Raw genomic sequence first — 23,320 nt, forward strand, 5'->3', positions numbered from 1 at the left:
TGACATAGTATATGCCTTGGACGTTGTTCGCCTGGGTGTTTGTATCAACGGTGTTTGTATAAGCTCCTGTGTGTCTGCCACCCGTCGCCATGGAAAAATTTGAAGAAAATGTAAGTAGCAGCATAAACGTCTAGAATAGAATAGAATAGCCGCCATGAAGAGAAACTCATTCGTGCTGACAGTGGAATGAAACTCCAGAATTTGTTTTTCTGTGTATAATTTTTATGAATTGAACCAGCTTACTTCTCAACGGTGATTCTATCATGGGCATTGACATTTTCCATAGGCGGTGAACAGCGCTTTGGTTCTAGTTGGAAACGTCTGGCTATTTATAATATAGCTAATAACATTGACCTTCTTGGTGGATCATGAATTTATCTGATGTAAGTAGCATTGAGGCTTTAATATGATCCCGTGGTGCCCTTTTTTAGCTTTTGTTTATGATTGGGTTTTGTAAATGTGGTACTGTTAAGGATTTAAACACATCATATTATATTGTAAGCAGAGAGGGAGGTTGTCTCATGAATAGATCATGACTGCATTAAAATAGCCTGTACATATGGAATATGGTGGATATATTATATGAGGATCCTTGAAGGGATTTGAAGAAACAGTACATAAAGAATTTGAAATCAGCAGAGTTGCCCTTTTGAGTACAACTTCATTGTATATCAACAGGAAGTTTTTTTATCAGCAAAAGTTTTTTTTATTAGCAGAAGTATTTTTTTTTTACAGAATGCATTCAATCATCTCTATGGTAGGAATAGTTCTCACTGGCAAGGAGAACTATCCTGAATGGTCCCGGATGATAAAACACACCCTCATCTTCAATGAGTTGTGGAAAGGAGTGTGTGTCGGAGAAGGAGACAATGACCCATTGCAGCCTACATCAGACAAAGAGCTCGTCATTTGGGAAAACAAGAACAACAAAGCCTATGCATTAATCGCAGCATCTGTAAATGAAGAAGTAAGTCGCCATATTTCATCATATTCAACTGCCTTTGAAGCTTTACAAAAGCTGAAAGAACTCTATGACTCACATTCTGCACTTGAAGTTGTTCAGCGCATGATTAAACTCTTCACTCTTCAATTGAAAAATAACGATCCTCTTGCTCTTGCATCTGAAGTAAAGTCTATAATGCATGATATTAAATCCACTAAGGTTGAGCTGGATATCCCTCTTATTGCTTTTCTCAAGGCACTCTATCCTACCTACTCCAATTATCTTGAGTCTTTACAAGCAAATGGAAATCTTAAAGATATAACCTTTGACTCTCTTGTGAAAAAGTTTGCTGAAAGAGAAAAAGCCTTTGGAAAGAAGACAGCTCCTAAATCTTCTGAAGAGACTGTGTGCCTTGCTCATAAAGAAAAGCATCCTACTCAAGATTCTACAAGAGGAAGAGGTGGACAAAGAGGAAGAGGAAGATACTTCAGAGGCAGGGGGGCAGACATTCTCAAGGAGAAAAGGCAGATCTGCATTGCATTCGCTGCAAACGAAATGGATCACATGATGCTTCTACATGCAAGCTACCATGGGACAAAATTGAGCAGAAAAGAAACCAGCAGAAAGGTAAAACTGATGATACAGACAAAGGTAAAGCACCTGAATCCGCTCACTATATTGAGGCACAATGTAACATTGGAGTAAATGAAGATTTGTTTAATGCTTCACTTGCTTCTTCGAAAAATGATTGGTTGCTTGATTCAGGAGCAACCTGTCATATGACTCCTAGGAAAGATTTTTTTGAAGATTTCACTGACAATGTTGATGGAGCAGTATACTTTGCAGATCAGTCAAAAATCAAGCCATCAGGGCTTGGCACAATCAGGCTTAAACTGCCTGGTCTTCCAGACTTTCTTCTGAATCATGTTCTATATCTCCCATAGCTCAAGAGAAACTTGTTGTCCTTGGTTCACATCCGCCAGCAAGGTCACTCCATTCATATGTTTGATGGCAAGCTTGAGGTAAGAAAAGCATCTGACCACTCACTTGTCATGAGGGGAATAGAAGAAGAAAGACTTCTCAAACTGCAAGGAACCTCTGCTCATGCACAACATTTCTCATATATTTCTCGTCATGAAGAAGGTACACTTCCATCAAGTTTATTATGGCATGCTAGATTTGGACATTTAAACTATTACAGTCTCCGCTTATTGAAGAAAAATGGTGTTGCTGGTTTGCCTACAATTCCTAGGAAACATAAGCAATGTGATGCTTGCATTCTAGGAAAGCATAGCAAACAGTCTTTTCATGATTCACATTCAAGAGCACATAGGAAGCTTGAACTCATTCATTCAGATTTATGTGGTCCAATGCCTGTTCCTTCTGCAAATGGAAATAAATATATCATAACATTTATTGATGATTACACCAGAATGTGTTGGGTTTATTTATTGAAGAACAAATCTGATGCTTTTCAAACATTCAAGAATTTTCATAAATGGATTGAAAATGATGCACAATCTCATATTGGGTCTATTCGCACTGATAATGGAAAAGAATATACATCAAATGAATTTGAACACTATCTTCGCCAACATGGGATCAAACATCAAACAACTATGCCTTATAATCCCCAACAGAATGGTGTAGCTGAAAGAATGAATAGAACAATCTTGAATATGGTACGATCCATGCTTTTCTTCAAAAATGTAAAGATAATGTTTTGGGCTGATGTTGTTCTATGTGCTGCATATATAAAGAATAGATGTCCATCTAATGCTATAAGAAACAAGACTCCTTATGAATTGTGGTATGGACATGTTCCTTCGGTAAAACATCTCAGGATCTTTGGTTCCACCTGTTATGCTTTGATACCAAAGGTACATAGAAACAAACTTGGTGCTAGAAGTCGTAAGTGTATCTTCCTGGGGTATTCAAACACCTCTAAAGCATACCGCCTCTATGATGAAGTAAATAAAAAGTTTGTTGTATCTAGAGATGTCATTTTTCTTGAATCATCCAAATCTGACAATGTTGTTGAGCGGCAACTTGATCGCTTGGATAGATTCACAAAAACGAAATCATTTCAAGAATTTGATAATCAGATTCCACATCTTGAAGGGGGGATTCCTATACTAGATCAACATGTGGAATCTTCTTCTGAAGAACAATCTCCCCTGCATGAAACTCCAACAACGGATGATGTTTTAAGTGATGTAATTGATAGAATTGGGAGACTCAATCTTGATCCAGTCCCAACTCAATCAACAGAGTAGCCTGGACCATCTCAGAAAGGTCCCCCAAAGTGGCTGACAAAGACACTTGAAAGTGTTCATGCTGATGAAATTGGAAAAACAGGAACCAGAAATTCAAACCGACAAAATGGAGGTGATGTAGATGACTCTAATTAACCTGTTGATATGGATGTTACTTATGATTGTGAATTGAACTTGTCTACAGATATTGAACCAACTTCCTTCAAAGAAGCTACTTCTCATGATGAATGGAAAGAAGCGATGCAAAAGGAGTATGATGCTCTCATAAAGAATGGCACTTGGAAGCTGGTTGATCCTCCATTTGGAACCAAACCAATTGGCTGCAAGTGGGTCTACAAGAACAAGTACAAAGCTGATGGCTCACTTGACAAGCACAAAGCTAGGCTTGTGGCAAAAGGTTTTGCACAGAAGGAAGGGGTCGATTATGAGGAAACTTTTGCCCCCACAGCAAAATGGGCCACCATCCGAACACTCTTTGCACTAGCAGCTCAGAACGGTTGGAAAGTCCATCAAATGGATGTAAAAACTGCCTTCTTGAATGGAGATCTAAAAGAGAATGTTTTTATGTCCCAGCCTGAAGGATTTGCTGTGAAAGGACATGAACATAAAGTATGCAAACTTGTGAAATCCTTGTATGGCCTCAAACAAGCACCGCGAGCCTGGTATGAAAAACTAACTGAGCATCTTCTGAAACTCAACTTCAATCATTTTGATCTTGATGATGCAACTTTATTTGTCAAGAAAGTTGGCAAAACAGTTGTGTATCTTGTGGTATATGTAGATGATCTTTTAATGACAAGGAACAACGAAAGCTACCTTGCATCCATAAAGAAGGAATTGGGGAAAAGTTTTGAAATGACTGATTTGGGCTATGTTCATTACTATCTTGGCATTGAAGTAACCCAACATCCAAAATCCATATTTCTTTCTCAAAAGAAATACATTGGAGATTTGTTAAACAGATTTGGCATGACAGAGTGCAATCCTCTTTCTACTCCAATGGAACAAAACTTAAAACTCACATCTATTGAAGGAAAGGAATTTGAGGATGCAACAAAGTATAGACAGCTTGTAGGAAGTCTCATCTACCTCACTACACCAGACATTTCATTTACTGTTGGAATCCTCTCCAGGTTCATGCAAAACCCTTGTGAGGGACATTGGTCTGCTGCAAAAAGAGTTCTAAGGTACTTGAAGGGAACTCAAGACCTTGGAATCAAGTATACACAGGTGGACGACTTCAGCTTGATTGGATACTCTGATTCAGACTTCGATGGAGACAAAGAAACTGGGGTATCTACCTCAGGATATGCTATGAGTCTTGGATCAGGAGCTGTCTCCTGGAGATCACACAAACAATCAGTTCCAGCAGATTCCACAACAGAAGCAGAATACGTGGCAGCAGCTGAAGCAACGAAAGAAATTGTGTGGCTCAGGAAAATTCTTGAAGATTTGCAGGTAAAACAAGTACAATCAACTCCACTCATGATTGATAACACCTCTGCAATAAAACTGGCCAAGAACCCAAAGTTCCATGATCGAACAAAGCATATCAATACTAAATATCATCTGATTCGACATCATGTTGAGGCCAAAACAATCCATCTCCGTCATTGTTCCACAAATGAGCAAATTGCAGACATCTTCACCAAAGCACTTGGAAGGAAAAGCTTGAACGATTCAGAATGATGCTTGGACTCACCAACATCCCTTCAGATTAAGGGGGGGAATGTTGACACCTAATCTTCATGATTGGGAATTTTATGTAAATAAATAAATTGGGAAGGTGAACAGTCATCGGGAGATGAACTAAACAATCACTCCCTATTGTATATAACAATGAGTTACCTATGGAATAATACACCAATCAGTTTTTCTGCCTTTGGAGAGTTACTGCCTGGCCTGACAGATTGGATGAGGCAGAGGCATGTGACACAATGGTTTGTATAGGATCCTGGTATCGATATACACTTGCCTCTGCAACGATCAGATACGGATTTCTTGAGGGCAAGCAATCTTGGGGCAAGAGGACTTGTAATGTCCCCATTTTCAATTTCCTCTGTAGTATAGTCATAATGAATTTCCAAGGTATGTGATGGCCAAGTCACAGGAGCAGGATTACATCAACAAGGGTTTTGAGGGATTTTTATGGGATCTAACAGCATTCGCTTGGCATATTCATCATCAGGAGTAGTTCCACACAGCTTGTTTTTAGTTTCGTTGCTTTCTAATAATACCTGTAAAATTGGGTTATTATTGAGTATAACTTAATTAATTACGCTTAAAGTGGCATTCCAGGAGGAATAATATTTGACGAAACACCTTAGTGTAATAGCTCATTGGAACTGAAACGAGAAGATCTACAAGATGAGATGTTGAGAAGCGACTTCTAGTGGCCAAAGAAAATATGGTGGGTTATTTACCATTTTCCCAGATTAAAAGTGACTTTAATTAGTCACTTAATTAAAAAGGGAACCCAGAACTGATACCCGCTGGCCACGTACTGTCCCTCGTACGCATAGCATCAGATACTTGGGAACTCCTCGCAATGCTGCAAGGGCCCTCCGGTGGGTGCAAAAGATGCACCTCCTGCTGCTGGTGGTGGAGGTGGTGAAGGTCCCTGTATGGCATGGCTATCTCCTGCCTCCCCATCATCCTCGTCATCCTCTCCTCCACTGCTCACAGAGAAGACCTCAATAAAATGTGCTTTACCAGCAGCACATCTATGTCCCGGTGCCCACGGCTCCCGACATGTGAAGCACAACCGCTTCTTCTTCAGCTCCCTCTTGGCATCATCGTCAAGCTGTACTCGTCCTGGATTCCCCTTTGGAGGTGGAATCCTCACGTCCTTCCCCTTAGACTGGAAAGTTTGTCTTTAGGGGTAAGGTGTCCAAGTCCAGGGTAAGACATCCTGTAAGTCCTGGGTCCTACTGATAGCGTCATGGAGTGTGGCTGGTCTAGTGGATCGGACTAGACCCCGAAGTGGCTCTGCTAACCCCTCAACATACATATAGACCCTCCGTGTCGTGGATAGGTCTGGCACCATCACAGAAACCCTCAAGAAATCTGCAATGTAGTTCTTTGAGCTCCCTGTCTGTTTGAGCCTTGTCAGCTCAACAAAATGCTGCTCTGGATCCCTCCAGTCAAATCGCTCCATCAATCTCCTGGTAAACTCAGCATATGTCGTCACTGTAGAGTGCCCGAGTGTAACCATCCCATGAAACCACCAATCCTGGGCCTCACCATCCAAATGCAATGTTGCCACCTTGATGGCCTCTGTCTCCGACATCTAGTTAAGCTGGAAGTAAATGTCCAGCTTCTCCACCCAAGACTTTTCCGAACTGTTTGATGAACCATCAAACGTAGGCAAATGGAATCTACTCGCTGCACGGTGGGTGTCACCATCATGGTAATGCCGATACCCTCTGTGATGGTCGCGGGGTCTACTATCCCGCTGGAGCTGAACAAAATCTCTGAATGAGAGGGCGTCCCTGAACTCCTGCCCATAGGCCTAGTACTCTGCAAAATAATCGCCCATATGTCCGGGCTCTGCCTCCTGCTGGGCTACGGCCCCCATGTCTACTGCCAAGAAAGTGGGCATGGTAGAGCGTGTAGGGGCATGTGAGGCCACCTGCTACGCAGTATCACGCTGCTCTAGCAAATGGTGGGATGCGCCCGATCCCTCACCAACCTGAAAAACCCGTGGACTCTCACGCTGTCTAGCCTCTACTGCCGTGAATCTCTGCCCCATCACCTCAATCTGTCTCGACAGATCCTGCACTGATTTGAGGAGCATATCCGCAAATCTCTTCCCGTCATCATCCGCCATCGGAGCCCCTTGCTCTGCGTCCACCACAGGCTCCCTCTGCTCTGCGTCTACTACAGGCTCCTCCTGTTCTGCGTCTACTACCAGAACACAGTCTCCCTCTCTGTAAGTGTTCTCTAACCTACGCTTAGAGTCCCTGTATCTCCATCCTATGTAACAGATATAGTGTTTTTCCCCCGGTGTCATAGATTACTAGCTCCACAGGCTGAGCCAGATCTATGCTCTGATACCATTGTAATATCCCTTATCAAGAATATACCTCAAACACAAGCAAACTCCAACCAGAGATGGACTGGGAGGGCATTTACCAGAGATGTCACCTCTAAAAAGAGGATGAGATCCGGAGGCTACCTGGCCCTTTCCAGACTCTGTCTAAGAGTATAATAGAAACACACAAATGGTATAATAGCCGAGAATGCTCAAGAGATACAAATAACAATGATACGATATATATCAAATAAACCATAAGCAGATACACAAGAAATGCAGAGAGAATGCTAAGCCATTTTATTATACTGAGTAATGAAATGAGTACAAGAAGTGATCAGGAAGATGGCACCTCTACTTGCACTAGGCAAGTGAATAAATACACTCAAAATAGCGAAAGAATGGCCCCTTTGATCTGTGTCCAAGCTGATGGGAAACTGCTATGTTGCGGCTGCTACTAGAAATCAAATGAAGATTTGGGACTCCTCCCCTCCTCAAAAAAGGCTGAAACTCTGGAATCGGACTCTACTCAAGAAACCCAGAAAGCTCTCGTGGAATGGCCGACCCCCGAAAATCACCCCCTTGGGGTTCTGCGCAGTTCCTCACTGCTCTGCGCTACCACTGAATGAGATGCTCCAGAAACCTGCCTAAAACCCCTGCCAAAACTCCCCAATATGCAAGGGCTGATCCCCTGCTCTATCTCTCAGCACCAAAGCTCCTGCAAACCCTCAACCCAGAACTGCGTCCCTCTCATAATATTGCGCAGTCCTTCAGAACTGTGTCCCTTTCCTAGTGTTGCGCAGTCCTCCAAAACGCTGCCACTACTGCTGCAAAAAGGCTGATGAAACTACTGCTGAAATGCCAATGGGAATACCTTGCCCGAGCAGGCACTCGAAGTCCCTCGGGGCTAAGGGTGAGATCTCCGAACGGAGACACTCAATGCACTAAACAGTGCTGCAGACTAGCTAAACAACCAGCGTGCTCCAAGTCGAAATGACTATCACAAATGCTCATAACAAAATGATCAAAATGAGGGGGCTCCTCTCTCATTTATAGCCTTTGCCTCTCTCAATCCCAAGGCTCACCTCCTCCTGCGTGATTCCCCTCTTGCCATGTGTGTCTTCCCTCCTGCGCAGTCCCTCCATGTGTCTGCATGGGCTCCATTTCTGCGTCCCCCTTTGGCCCCCTTGGCTCCCCTTTAAGTCACAACGTTGTGCTACTAGGAAGTGACTTTTTATTCTAAAAGTGAGTTATATCCTCCTTCCTCACTTTTTTATTTACAAATAACTATAGAAGGCAAAATTTGGACAAAATCGAATATTCCAATTAGCCATGGCTAATTAGGAATATTACAGAAAACAAAGTACAACAATTCATTGAGAGGGAAATATCAAAATCTTCAGATGTGGAAATTCAAGTTGAAAAAAAGGAAACAAATACAAATCCCATTAACCTCACATCAATCAAATCCAAATCCCATTGAAGTAAAGTCATACTCAAATGTTGCAGTTTGAACGACAGAAAATCCAAGAGAAGATCCAGTAATTAAACCAGTGACAACAATACACAAAGAAGATCATATGCCAAAAATAAGTAAAATGCTACAAGTACATTATAAGAGAATCATAACACAAGAACTCCTTATCAACACACAAATCATAAGAGCAGACATCTCAAGCAGTCAGGGAATCCATATCAATCAAGACAAAAACCATTGATTTATGTTCTGATTCCTGAAGAATATCGATGTCAACACAATTAAGCCTGATGATAACAATTCTTCTTTGGAAGCTTATAAGTGCAAAGTTCCACAAAAGATTGATTTGGGATCGATAGATCATTTCACAATGCGACAATTATATACCAAAATTAGAAGTTCATATCGTCTGGTATCATCAAAGATGATAATTCCAAGAATTGGGAAAGATGTGAAGACATTACAAGGCAGAAAAAGATATCAGGGCTTTCATCAATATGCTTTGAGGACAAAGAGTTTCTAAAGGGTAAGGCAACGTTATGAACATAATTATGTATAAGATAATATAAATAATAATGATTAACAGGTATAACTTATTGTGGAAGGGCATGTCCCAAAAGACATGACTCCTTATGAGAGGGCACTTCCTCCTAGCTGTATATAGAGTCCCTCCTTGTATTCAACCATATCATTCATTCATACACTTTATATATACATTATTACTCCTATAAATGGATTCTTTTACTATATTCCAAGTATTATGGATTATTTAACTATGTATGCACAATCTCTGTTCGTCACAGTATCTCTTGGTGGGATGCGCAGGAGACACCTTGGAAGACTGCTTTTGACTGCTTGCAATGACACATAAATAAAATCGTACAATTACTTACCTACAATCTGTTTAAGACAAAATAGATACTAAGCAGAAAAAATGAATCAAATGAAGAGTTCAAAACCAACCAAACTGACAAGCAGTAACATAGAAACTAGTTCAGACCTGGTTTTTATAGAAGCGACAACTTGCAAACTTTAACGACCGTTAAAAGATGGGTAAATTTATAGTGATACATGAGAGAGTAGAGAAAAAAGAAATCGCAAATTGGGAAAGAGGCAGGGTCAAAAAGATATTGAACAGGGGGGGAAGGCCAGAAAGGTTCTCCAGTTAGCATACAGACAAGAAAAGATATAAAGATTCATTCCGGGCTTCTGATGCACATTCAGCAGTTTGACCTGCTATTGTTTCAAATTTTTGAAGAATAAACAAATATTAAAGTTGAAGATATCATTATAGTTCCCATGCAAGCAGAAGTTACATTTGACATGCCAAAAACAAGATTGAAGTAAATAAATAGATCAATATTTATAATTTTGCATCTAACTACAATGATTAATAATGAAGGGTACCTCAAGTATCCGGAACACTAGGACATGGGGTCTGCAGTTGAAATAACTTGCTATCTGATCTGGGTCATAGGACTCCTGCAGTGGAATGCGCCAAACTTTGAACAAACCTCTTATATAAGTGGCATATTCGTTCAATGATTTTATGTCGGCTGCAAGCAAGTCTGTACCTGACAGTTCTGTAAAGAAAGATAGCAATGGATAATTCACACTTTAGAAATGGCATTATCTCTCCTTTTGGCACAGGAAAGAATGTATAGAACTAGATAAGAAAGAAAAATATCAACTCAATTTAGAAAAAAATCTGGCAAAGCTGCTGATATATTTACATCCTTGGCAGGTAGCACATCAGATAAGATTTTCTTATGTGAGATACTGGAAGCCAGCAAAGGTCAAAGCCCAAAGAAACCTAAAAGAGCATAACGTCAATTACTAAAGGGCTGGAGGTTTTTTCAACAGAACCTGTCAAGGAACTCCAGGTATGTATGGTGCAGGGGAGATTCGTTTTTTAGTAGAAAAACATTTTATTTCCCTGAAATATGCTGTAGAGCAGGGAACAAATAATAGAGACAAATTTTGTGATATATGGATTCTCATGAAATCTTCTGCAGATAGAGGAATTGACAAGTTATAAGTTCTGGAAAATTCCAAATTGCCAATTGATTGGGCAAATAGTAAATGTCAGATTCAGTATTTGGTTCTTACTCCAATCTGAACAGGCTTTTGGAGGTAATGAGAAAGTTTTCTGAAATTACTCTCTCACTTTATTTGACAATCCAAAACTCAAGCTGACTATCTCACTAAAGATGCCATTTCCTTGCAGGAAGGGGCACTTTCTGAACAGGTCATAGGAGATGAACTCGTTTCAGAATCTGCTCAGTCTTTATATTGACTTGCTGAATACTCCAGTTTATGATAGGCTTACTGGTCTAGGGATCAGGAAGATCGGCATATTGACTGAAAAGGCATTTTTGATCTACATATTTTTGAAGCTATGAAGCACTAATGGAGGCTTTATAATGCCTGGGATGACTGTAATAAGGATTGGACATCTCTGAAACTTTATCGTTCCTTCTTTGGGCCAAAAAGGCCCAAAAATGTATATTTGATTTCAATCTTTGAAATATCAAATATAAAGGTTTTTTCCCCTCGGGCAAAAAAGTTTCTAGCATTGTATCAAATTGCGCAGTATCAAATAATACATAAACAAAGCTGATTGGAAACATAAATACAGGTTCCTGAAATTTTCTAGCAAATACAACATTACATCACTATGCCCTATAATAAAAAGAATTATCAAGGTAAATCAGGAAAGTGAGCAGTTTAAAAACTGTGATGTGAGAGACTTGTCTTAATCGACGAATTTAGTTTTGAATTCAGTAGTCTGTAGTGTAACTTAAATCTGAAGATGCAACCACACATAGCCTATGTTGCATTAATTTTTGGGACGGGAGAATGGCAAGGACTGGTGTAGGCATCCTCAGGACAGAGAGAGCACAACCCCAAGGTTTTCAGGGGACAGCAGGTTGTGTACGGCAATTATATATATATTGTTATCCTCCATACCTAGTTTCAATTACTGCAAGTGACATGTTGAGCTCTTAACGAATATATTGTTGTAATGGCCTCAAGCCCTATGTTGACAAAGCTTCGAGCTTCTGCAGAATCCAGTTTACTCTAGGTACCATCCTTGGAATGAGAGGAAGTGCCCAAACAGTTTCCCTGAGATATGTTATTCATGAAAAAAATAAATATTAAAAATTTGGAATTCACCATAAACATTTGTAGCTGCTTATAAGCATAATAATATATGTTATATAGTATTATACACAGCCCTTACACTTTGCAGTTCTAAAAAAGCTTCGGCAATTGAGAAAAGGGCCAAGTGACAATCCATTATTGGCCCTTCGACATGAGCAAAAGCCAGTTTAGCCTTAGAGAACTTAAGTGCAATTATTTTCAATTAGCATTGAGGTCCATGAAGGGTCTATGAGGCAAATGACTCTCACTATAGCAGTTTTTCTTCCTCACATTTCTTGCTAATGATGATTATGTTAAATGGCTTTCCCTTCTAAACAGGTTCTGCAAATTTGTACAGTTGTACTAAAAAGTAAAACCACTACAAAGCACTTTGGGATATACATGCATGCATTTATAAAGAGAGTAGATTCATATTCCCAATTAAAAAGGTGACTGAATATGAGTTTATTCAAACATTTAGCATCCAATCCAAGTCACTGCTATCTGATTGTTTTCACAATGCTTGTGGTTGGGATGGTGGAAGAACTGAACTTGAATAACTCCTGGACACCCATGTACAATATGTAAAATATGAGAAATCCCCAAAATGACAAGAACAAGAGCAATAACCACAAGGGTCAGCCCATTGAGATGTTGCAGCACCTGGTTTTTTGACAGAGACTTTGCGTGTAATGTTGTTGCTGAAAAAATAATAGTTAAATCACCAAAAACCAAATTCAAAACCCATGAGACAAAACTCATGGTTTCAGCTGCAACATGTACAGATTCAGATTTATATCCAGTATAATACAAAAAAATGTATGGGAGCCCCCAGCGGTGCGGCTTGTTGGCCAGCGAACGTACTCCTAAGGCATTCATGCCACTGTGAAGGTCACATATTCAAACCTTGACTTACCCGTGCATCGTTCTTGGGGGCAGTGTGGTTGCACCTGGAGGTTATAGTGGCAGCCGTCGGGGATCGACCCTGTGTCACATGAATATGAGAGCCAATGCGTTACCGATTCCGCCAATCATTAAAAAAACAACAACAGAAGGATGGGAAAAAATATCATTGTCCAGTCATCAATGTCCATTGTCAAAACTAAATATTCATGCCCAAAATGTCCCCAAAATCTGCCTGGAACATCCCTGAAATCTGCTTGGAATATCACGGGAATGGTCAGCAAGTCCCCAAGTCCCCAACAGTTAGGGCACATTTCTTTGGGTTCCCTCAATCTCTAAAATGGTGGGTGCAGATTTTTTCTGTTTTTCTTTTTTCTAGGGGGGGAATGGTGTGGTTGGGGGTGGGGGATGGGTCCCTGTGCAACATAACACATAAGATATTGAATAATGAGCAAGAAATCTGTCAATACTTATTTATAAAAATACCCTTAAGGTAGGGCAATGCCTAACAAGATCCTTTTTACATAAGAATCAACTCCCATTCACTTGCCTCTTCAAGGGGGCAACCTCCCAATGAGATAAGCTCTCCAATAAAATAATATTATCATACCTGCTCAATAAGGACTCCATCCTTATCTATAGATACCAGAGGCTAACTACCTAGTGAGCCTTCTTTAACGAACCAGATTACATGCATTAATGCTAACTACCTAATGGGGCCTTGTTTAATAATAACTAACATTGTAGAACTAGTCCACATTATATTAAATGGCCACCATATTTATCCCACTCTTATATCTAGTGTGATTGTAGGCCCCTATTACACCTCTAGGAAGGATCACCAACAATCCATCCATGAGTCTTAGCACCTTGTGAAGCATTTGCACTAAGTTGTTAGATTATGTGATAACATTTTGGCGTTGTTACCTACTAAGCCTAAACTACATGAGTCAACTGCATGTCTGATTCATCTCTGAATGTCGCTTGACAACTCCATCACGTGCCAAGCTGCAAAAGGATCCATCTGTCCTTTGCTTGCAATCAGCATCCATTGTCCACTGACAAAATATAGAGAACGCCCACTCGCTGATGACATTGAAAAACAACTCACTGTTGCTTTTGCTGTGTTTGAAAACTGCTCACTGCTGACTTTGTTGTCGATCGCCCACTGGCGAATTTGTTGATGCTCACTCGCTGATGAAAATGCCCACTGGCTGCTTCGTTGATGTTGTCGAGACTTTCAGTCTGACAAACCACTGAAAATTTCATTGACATTTTCCCCCCTTTGTCAGCTGAAAGGAGAGACAATCTTCTTCAAATTATTTCTGAACACCCCCCCTTCAGGTGTAGGAGTGTACTCCCTCGTTCAACTGCACAAGAGTACCATCTTCATTTTTACTGTTGGCTGCAATATGTGTGAGTGAATTCGATTGTAAAACTTATACAATCTTCTCACTATGGATGACCATTCCCAGGGATCAATCCATGCATAATCAATCTTTAATCTGGTTGATTGTTGTTGTTTGCTACATTGTGTTGATGAATGATTTGACTTGCCACAATGGTGACAAGGATGGAGATCAAAACACTGATCTTCCAGATGACCGGTTCTTTGACAATGAAGGCATTTTGGTTTGACTGCAACTTCAGTTTGCATGTACTTCTGTTTGTCTACAACTGTCTCATGGCTTGTTGATGTTATTGGATCAAGAAATCCTGCACTGATGAACTTGATCGGCTTAGAATAATCAGGGATATGCAAGTTGTTTTCATCTTTGTCATATCCTAATCCTTGTCGATTTTTGTTACTTTGAAGTTCTTCCCATGGCTTGATGATTGGTTTGGAAGAAAGTTGAACTGGATCAAGGACCACTTCGACACTTGAAGTTGGTTGGATCAATGACTTGGAATCAACATCTTTATCTTCATCTATACGGATGAAAGACTTGGAAACATCACTCTTTTGTTGCAACTCATCTCTTTGTAGTTGCGACTCCACTTGAAGAAACTCAATCATTTCATGTGCATGTTGAAGATGCACTTGAATATCAAAAAGAGTTGATTTGTTGATTTGCACCATGTCTTCAACAGTTGAGAGGATCAAATTGTTAAGAATCTTTAATAACTGAATGCTTTTCGCCATGTGAACTTGTTGGAACTCACGCTTGCTTGCTTTTAATACTTGCTGGATTTTTAGAACTCGCTCGCTTGATGCTTGCTTCAACCAGTTTCAGGCTCACTTGATGTTGTGAAACTTGCACTTTCTTGAACTCACACTCTTGATTGATCAAAAGAAGGGTGTCGAACACTGTCGAAAATGCACCCAAGAGAAATGCTTACAATGATTTGAATGACTCAGTTAAAAACAATGGATTCACTGGGTTTAATTGATTCCCTATCAATTCAAAGCTCGGGTGTCGGTTTCAACCGAGAATGCACCCTTACAATTCAACTCAATTTGTCTTTGATTACAATCCAACTTACAAATTATGATTTGCAAGTTATAGTTTTGTATTGAGCTTATTAAAAAAAATGGTGCAAGTGAAATTTCCAAAAAATTGTTGTTGAATGGCTGCAAAAATTGTTGATGTAGAAATGTCTTTGACAACTTGATTATGTATTGTTGCTTCTTGATTGCCTGTAGTTTGCTTGATTACATAAGCTTGAATGAAATTGATTATGTGCATGCAATTCGCTAATTTGTTGTGTGTACCATATTAGAAAGATACCACAGGAAGGTTAGTGTCAAAACTAGACACAAAACAAAAACAATATCAAGAATCATGCGCCATCACAAACATACACATGGTGTACCTAAGATCCCCTTATTCAATTTCGGGTGGATCTAGGACACAATCACCACCAAAAAGATATGTTTTTATTTAAATATGGGAGTACATCAACCTTCACCTTCTCAAGCAATGAGAATGCCAAGCTAACAAATTCTTGAAGCAACTTGTCTTCAAAAATAAAAGGAACTTTTCAAACCACGAGTTACAACCTTATCACTCCAAAGATTTATAAGTCATACCTTATCGCTCCAAAGTTCAAAATACTTTCACCTTATCTCTCCAAAACTTATCACTCCATTACATAAAGAATTAGAAATACTCCTTATGTCTCCTTAAAATTCCATAAGGACTTTATAAACACTCTTTAAAAATGCCTTTACATACTTCCCATTAAAATAATTATTAAAACTTTATGAAATCACTTGAATTCACGTTTTTGGAAATGCACTTTTTCCCACACAAAACCTTTAAAATATTACTCCACTAAGAGTGCTTTAAAAAAGTTGACTTTGGCGATTTGATCTACGTGCAGGAGAAAGCTCGAATCATTTGAGGAGGGCACTGGAGGTTCTTTATGCAATAGGTGTCTTAGATGAAGACGGCAAGTTGACATCTCCAACTGGGTTTCAAGTTGCTGAAGTTCTCTGGAGCCTATGATTTCAAAGATGCTGCTCTCATCAAGCTCAATGGGCTGTTGTGAGGAAGTTCTTATTATTGCAGCAGTTTTATCAGTTCAGTCTAGCAAGGGAATTGAAAAGGCATTGGATAAAGTGAAGGACCGCTTTGCTGCTGCAGAGGGAGACCATATAACGCATCTCAATGTATATGAGGGCTTTTTACAGTCAAATTAGTCTTCTCAATGGTGCCACAAAAACTTAATAAACAATCGGGCTATGAAAAAGGTCGTAGAAATCAGAAAATCAACTCAGGAAATTGATTCACAGGCTATGTGTAAAGATAAATTCATGTGGAAGAAACACACAGGTAATCAGGAAGGCGGTTACTTCAGGATTCTTTATACATGCATGCCGATTAGAGATCTCAAGTGAAGCAGGAAAATATCGAACTATTAGAGGTGGTCAAGAAGTTTTTATTCATCCATCTTCAGTACTTTTCAGAGTAAATCCAAAGTGGTAAAAAGCAACATCAAACAAATGCTGAAGAATCATTACCAAGTAGAGAACCGGCAATAATATCAGTGGAAGGCAGGGCACAGGACGTGCAGATTTATTATCTTGAAAATGTTGTTCCAAATTACTTGCATGCTGCAGTATCAACTGTGTCATCAATTCATCATCAGGAACCTTATGGTGACATTTTGGCGATCGCCGGCAAAGTCAGAAAAATATGCAATCTCGGAAGGATATGAGAAAAATGCTAGTAACATAACAACTTCCAAATCATGTGATAAAGGGGGGCCCTGGTGGTGCACTACCGATCCATCAAAAGGAAAACCCGCAGACGAAAAGAATGCAGTGCCTCCAAACCCAGATCCAAACTGACGGGCAAATTCAAATTGCAGCAAAAAATTGCAACATGCCATACCAGTTTCTGCGAGCACTAAATCAAAGCAGAAAGAAGCGATGAAAAACACCGCCACGCCACTGCCATCGTCGCTAGTTCACAAGTTATTACTCACCCAGGTAGCAGAGTCTTGCAGACTTCACACACACCGATAAAAAATTTGCAGATCGCATTATGGCATCCATCTGAGATCAAAATCAAAAGTCATATTTGGCTCAATTTAGCTCCATAGTTGGTGGTGTTCCCGCAGGTCGCAATCTTGGCTACCCAAAAAGTGATTCTTACAGCAGACATCGCTCTTGCTCTATGCAACATCTATGCAATGCTCTTTAATCATCCTCCAGCGTCAATTTGGACCCATGATTCTTCTTACAGCCAAGCACTTCACCATAGAGATCGACTCATTAATTAAACACAACCTTTAATTAAACACAACCTAGTAATTTCTTTAGTCTCAGGACCCTTAGCTCTGATACCAATTGAAGTAAACTAACAAACTAAATAATACACATTCACTCATAAAATAAATATCAGAAATATAGAAAAACCAGACATGGTGGAAAAGGCATGAGAGACTTTCCTGTAGTCTCTCATTCTCATGAATTTCATTATTAAAATAATGTTTATGATACATATAAATACATGAAGAAGTTGTCTCAAGATAGTACGTCTATCTTGGACACTATGGTTGAGAAAATATCTTAACAACACACTAATCTAGGAGCCTAACTAGTTGGAGAGAATCTCTCAACCAACTAAATCTACACTGACTCCTAACCATGAGGAACAAACTCAATCTAGAAAGGTAGGATTAAATCCTAGCTTTCATGATTTTAATTAATTTAATTATTTGGACCTAGAATTGTTTTTAATGTGAGAGTGAGGCTAACATACCTAGCGGGAAATGAAGACTCCATGGCTCAATGGACAAGGCACCAGACAAATTTTTTCAATTGTAGAAGTCCAGCAGGGCAATTTTGCCCCCTCTTTCCTCTTTCTTCCTCTCTCTTCCCTCTTCTTCTATCTTCTTTCTCTATGCAAATTTTGTACCCCCATGAGGAAGTTCTAAAAAATGTCACTAGCATGATGAACTTATGTAAAAGGCTTAGACCCTTGGGACTTGGTTAATAAGAAAGTTGCTCCAAAGTGTTTTTTTTCACCTAATTAATTAATTTCTTTATTTAGTGATATATATTTAATTGAGTTTTTCCACTCACATCCTCCAAAGTTGGAGTGCATAATAATAACTGGGCTTTGAGTGTGTTTTGTAAGTCTAGGGTTTGTTACCGCTCAAACTAGCAGGGCTCCTAAAAGGGGATCCTTGAAGGGCTACCACTAGGTCAAGGGCAACAATGGAGCAATAGCCCATTGTCACCTCGGTTAAGGCTCCCTACTCTTTACGGAGTTTCACAGATGGGAGGAGACCCATTATAATAAGGATCACAAAATTGAATGGATCAGTGATAGGATGAGAAGTGATCCTAAAAGCCTATTCACAAGGGAGGCTCAGATATAAGGCTTTGTTGATTTGAGATAGCATCGGATGTGCTCTAGCCATGAAAATTGGTGGAGAGACTAAAGAGCATGAGATCTCCAAGACCCAAAAATCGTTTTGAAAAATTCCATCCCGATGAAAAGTTATTAAAATAGTTAATATTTTTAATGAGATCCTAAGTCTAAACATAGGAAAATAAAAATATTAATGGGTATTAATAAAGATAAGGATGACAAGCTTCTAAGAGACGAAGATCAAGTCTATTTTAATCTTAGTCGTTGATTTGGGACTTAATCTCGGCCGTTGATTCATCAACAAGAAAAGTATAAGAGAAGGCTTGAGGGTCAGTTGGAGATATACTGAGGGAGACCAGTGAATTCGATTTCTGGAGCGGGGTTTGCTGAGAAATTCGAACTAGAGGTCTGGATTGCAGCAAGAGGTAGAGAGTACGGAGCTGAGAGGCAGGGACAGTGCCAGAGGATCAGTGCAGAGGTCAGAAAGGCAAAAGCAAAGCCACTCAAGGAGACGCGGAGGCAGCAGCATTGCACCGTCACTGGAGGGCATGCGTGGGTGACGCAGAGAGACCCAGTGCTGACGCAGAGAGGCAAAGTGTTGACGCAGAGGGTCTGGGAGCTGCGCAAAGGCTAGTTGGTCTAACACTAAGCCTAGGAGAGGTGCTGGAGAATTTATCTTAGTTGGGTGAGCCAGGTTGGCACCCAGTGTACTCAAAAAAGCTGTCTAATAATAAAATCCTCCTCTGTTGCACTGGTTTTGCTGCATTGGGTTTTTCCGAGGACAATTTTCCAAAAATATCTGTGTTGATGTGTTTGATTCTTGTGCATGTATTTGTTTCTGTATTATGGTGTGATATCTACAGTAGAATTTTTTTTAATATTTACAGAAGGGTTTTTGTAAATAACTTATTGGAAAATAAATAGGTAAAACAAATCAATTGTTGCAGCAAGTAATCAGAGACAGGAAGGGAAAATCAATTATGGGTCAAGACCATGATGTAGAGGCATCTACATCAAGAGACTCGCACAGATTTTCAGAAAATTGCACAAGAGACAGTAATTTCGATTTCTCTATGTTGGCTTCTAGATTGGAAGAAGAAGTTGCTTGTGTGACAAGCTCTACATCATCAGAGGTATGGTATATAGACAGTGGAGCCTCCTGGCATATGACGAGAATCCAGGAATGTTTCTCAGATTATCAGGAGGAAAGGATGAATTTTCAGATCACCATGGGGAATAAGGCAAAGTGTACTCCAGTAGGGAAGGGTACCATAGTTTTTCAAACAGAAACGGGAGAGCAATTTCGTGCTACCAATGTACTGCATGTACCAGGACTGGGGATGAACTTACTTTTTGTATCGCAACTTCAAGGCAAGGGCTATGACATTTTCTTCATCAAGGAGAAAGTATATGTCAAACACCCGAGCTGGAAAAAGAAAGTGCAGATCGGGATCAGAAGTAACAGGTTGTACAGATTACAACTAGAATCACCAATGGCACTGATAGGCAATAATGGAGACAAGGATTTGAACGAACTATGGCACAGAAGAATGGGACATTTGCACCATGAGGCTCTAAGAATTCTCAGGAAAACTGTAACAAGAGTACCGGATCTTAGTACAGAACGAGGTGATGTATGCAAAGGATGTGCTCTGGGCAAGTATGCCAAAACGGCATTCCCTAGGAGTAAAAAGAGGGCCAAGAGTGTACTAGGATTGATACACTCAGATATTTGTGGACCTTTGTCCACTAAAGCTCTTAGTAGTGTCGAAATCTTTGTCACCTTCATTGATGACCACTCAAGGAAAACTTGGATTTATTTTCTGAAAACCAAGGACGAGGTTTTCTGTCGATTCAAAGTGTTCAAGGCTCTGGTGGAGAACCTAACAGGAAAGAAAATAAAAGGTTTGCGCTCAGATAATGGTGGAGAGTATGTCGATAAGGACTTCACTGATTTTTGCGCTAAGGAGCGCATCAGAAGAGAGTGGACAGCTCCTTACAATCCATAGCAGAATGGAGTAGAAAAAAGAAGGAACGGGATTATCGTGGAAGCAGTTAAGGCCATGATGTATGATCAGGATATGCCAAAATTCCTGTGGGCAGAAGCATGCAACACAACAGTTTATGTATAGAACAGAACTCCTCATAGGGCATTGGGCAAGATTACTCCAGAGAAAGTCTTCACCGAAAAGACTCCTGAAGTCAGTCATTTCAGGATATTTGGGAGCCTAGCATATTGTCGTATACCCGAGGAGAAAAGGAAGAAGTTAGATCAAACTGCAGAGAAAGGATATCTAGTGGGATATAGCGAGAACGTTAAGGCAAATAGAATCTATCTTCCAGGGAGCAGGAAGGTAATAGTTCGACGAGATGTGAAGTTCATGGAAGATAGGGCCTTCAGAAAATCTCGAGAAATGCCTTCCAAGGAGCAGTGAAAATATGAGTCGTTGGTCAAACCACTTCAACCAACGGAAGACAAGAATTCTTCCTCGGAATAGGAAGAATCACAAGAGGAAGAGGAGGAGCTAACAGAAGCACCTGCTACCAAAGAAAGAACGAGCAGGGAACTTCGTCAGATTCTGCAGATGTGGAGGATTTCATCGGTGCACCAAGAAATAATAAAAGGGACCGAAAACAGCCAGATAGATATCAAGCATTAGTAGCTCAGGATGGATGCGATGGTAGAGGAATACAACTCTATAATGGTGAACGATGTCTGGGAGGTAGTGTTGAGGCCTCAAGACAGATCGGTGGTAGGTTCGAGATGGATCTACAAGATTAAATACGCTGCAAACGGCAGTGTGGAAAAATACAAAGCTAGGTTTGTGGCTAAGGGGTATGCTCAGATGGAAGGAATTGACTACAAAGAGACCTTCACCCCAATAGCCAGGTATACATCTATTAGAACCGTGATATCTCTTGTAGCACAGATGGGATGAGAGATTCATAAGATGGATGTCAAAACAGCATTCCTGAACGGAGTGATAGAAGAAGAGGTATACATTGAACAGTCAGAAGGCTTTGAGACACATGAGAAGAAGTCTCATGTATGCAGATTGAAGAAAGCCTTATATGGGCTGAAGCAGGCACCTAAAGCATAGTATGGTCGAGTTGATGGCTACTTGCAGAAGATGGGATTTGTCAAGAGTGACGCAGATCCAAATCTCTACTATCTGGTTGTAGAGAATGAGCCTCTAATCCTAGTATTATATGTGGATGATCTCTTCCTGACAGGATCATCCAGGCTCATCGGGGACTGCAAGAAGAATCTAGCCACAGAATTCGACATGAAGGATTTGGGACAGATGCATTATTTCCTGGGGTTGGAAGTTTGGCAGCAAAAGGGGGAGATCTTCCTTGGACAAGGGAGATATGCTATAGAAATTCTGAAGAGATTCAGGATGCAGGATTGTAGACCCATGGCTACTCCAATGATCACCAACTGGAAGAAAATTGATGCATCAGAAGACAAAGATGTTGATCCCACCTTATACAGGCAGCTCATAGGGTCCCTAATGTATCTGGTCAATACCAAGCCAGAAATTTGTTACACTGTCAACACCCTCAGTCAGTTCATGGTGGAACCGAAGAGGGCGCACTGGGCAGCAGCCAAACATGTTCTCAGATATATACAGGGAACAGTCGATTATGGACTCTTGTACACCAAGAGTAAGGATATCAAATTGAGTGGATTTACTGATGCAGATTAGGCTAGAAGTTCAATGGATCGGAAAAGTACCTTTGGGTACTGTTTCAACATTGGATCAAGAATGACCTCTTGGTGCAGTAGGAAACAGAAATCCGTAGCTTTGAGCTCAGCTGAAGCAGAATATATGGTCACAAGCACAGCGTCGTGCGAAGCCATATGGCTTAGAAAACTGCTTGTGAACCTATTCAAAAGAAAGATGGAGGCAACCAGGATCATGTGTGATAATCAGAGTTGCATCAAGCTCTCTGAGAATCCAGTATTTCACGATCGGTCAAAGCACATTGATATTCGATGTCACTTTGTTAGACACTATGTCCAACGAGGAGTTGTACAGTTGAGCTACACTCCTACAGGAGAACAGGTGGCAGACATCCTCACCAAGGCCCTTGGAAGAACAAAGTTTGATTATTTCAGGGAGAAGATGGGGATGATAAAGAATCCATTTCAGTAGCAGAAATCATTGTTTTAAAAAACGGTCGTTTTGATACCGAAACGGCCGAGTTGATCCGAGCCGATACCCTCAGCCATGACTCGGCCTTTGAAACGGTACGTTTGGCCGAGTCAGCCATGACTCGGCCGAGTCAGAGTCATGGCTGACTCGGCCAACTCGTCCGTTTCTGTTATGACTCGGCCGAGTCACAAAAAGCCAGCCCAGAACACGTTAAACAGCAATTTAATATTTTTTTAATGGATTTTTAAGGTGATTTCTGATTGGTTGGACTCCAAGGTGTTATATGAATTTGCTAAATGTCATTTGGGGTCCATTCCCCCTCCCAAACCCTATTTAACACACTGAAATGCTCTCTACTATTGATATGCTATTCAAATTTCATGGTAATGTTAAATTCTTAAAGTAAAAGTGACATTCTCCTTAATCTTCATTTTCATCCTTTTACTTAAATTTTTAACATTACCATGAAATGACTCAGGATGTTTGAGAGTGGTTTCGGCCTCATTGGATTTCATATGGAGAAAGTAGAATTTTAGATTTCATTCAAAATCCAGCAGAC

General features: G+C 40.3%; 1 protein-coding gene across 1 annotated transcript in view; it reads right to left on the bottom strand.

The window, feature by feature from the left end:
- Positions 1-23,320, bottom strand: part of LOC149226455 (uncharacterized) — a 547,178-nt gene that overhangs the window by 501,877 nt on the left and 21,981 nt on the right. Inside the window, exon 2 of the mRNA XM_089377496.1 lies at positions 10,137-10,312. Within this exon, the coding sequence (XP_089233622.1) occupies positions 10,137-10,312 (176 nt within the window). The remainder of the gene's footprint in view (positions 1-10,136; positions 10,313-23,320) is intronic.

The sequence above is a fragment of the Pinus tabuliformis genome, chromosome J (genome assembly GCF_031772625.1).
Source record: "Pinus tabuliformis cultivar Carrire ecotype Pingquan chromosome J, CPIR1, whole genome shotgun sequence".
Classification (NCBI taxonomy): Eukaryota; Viridiplantae; Streptophyta; class Pinopsida; order Pinales; family Pinaceae; genus Pinus; species Pinus tabuliformis.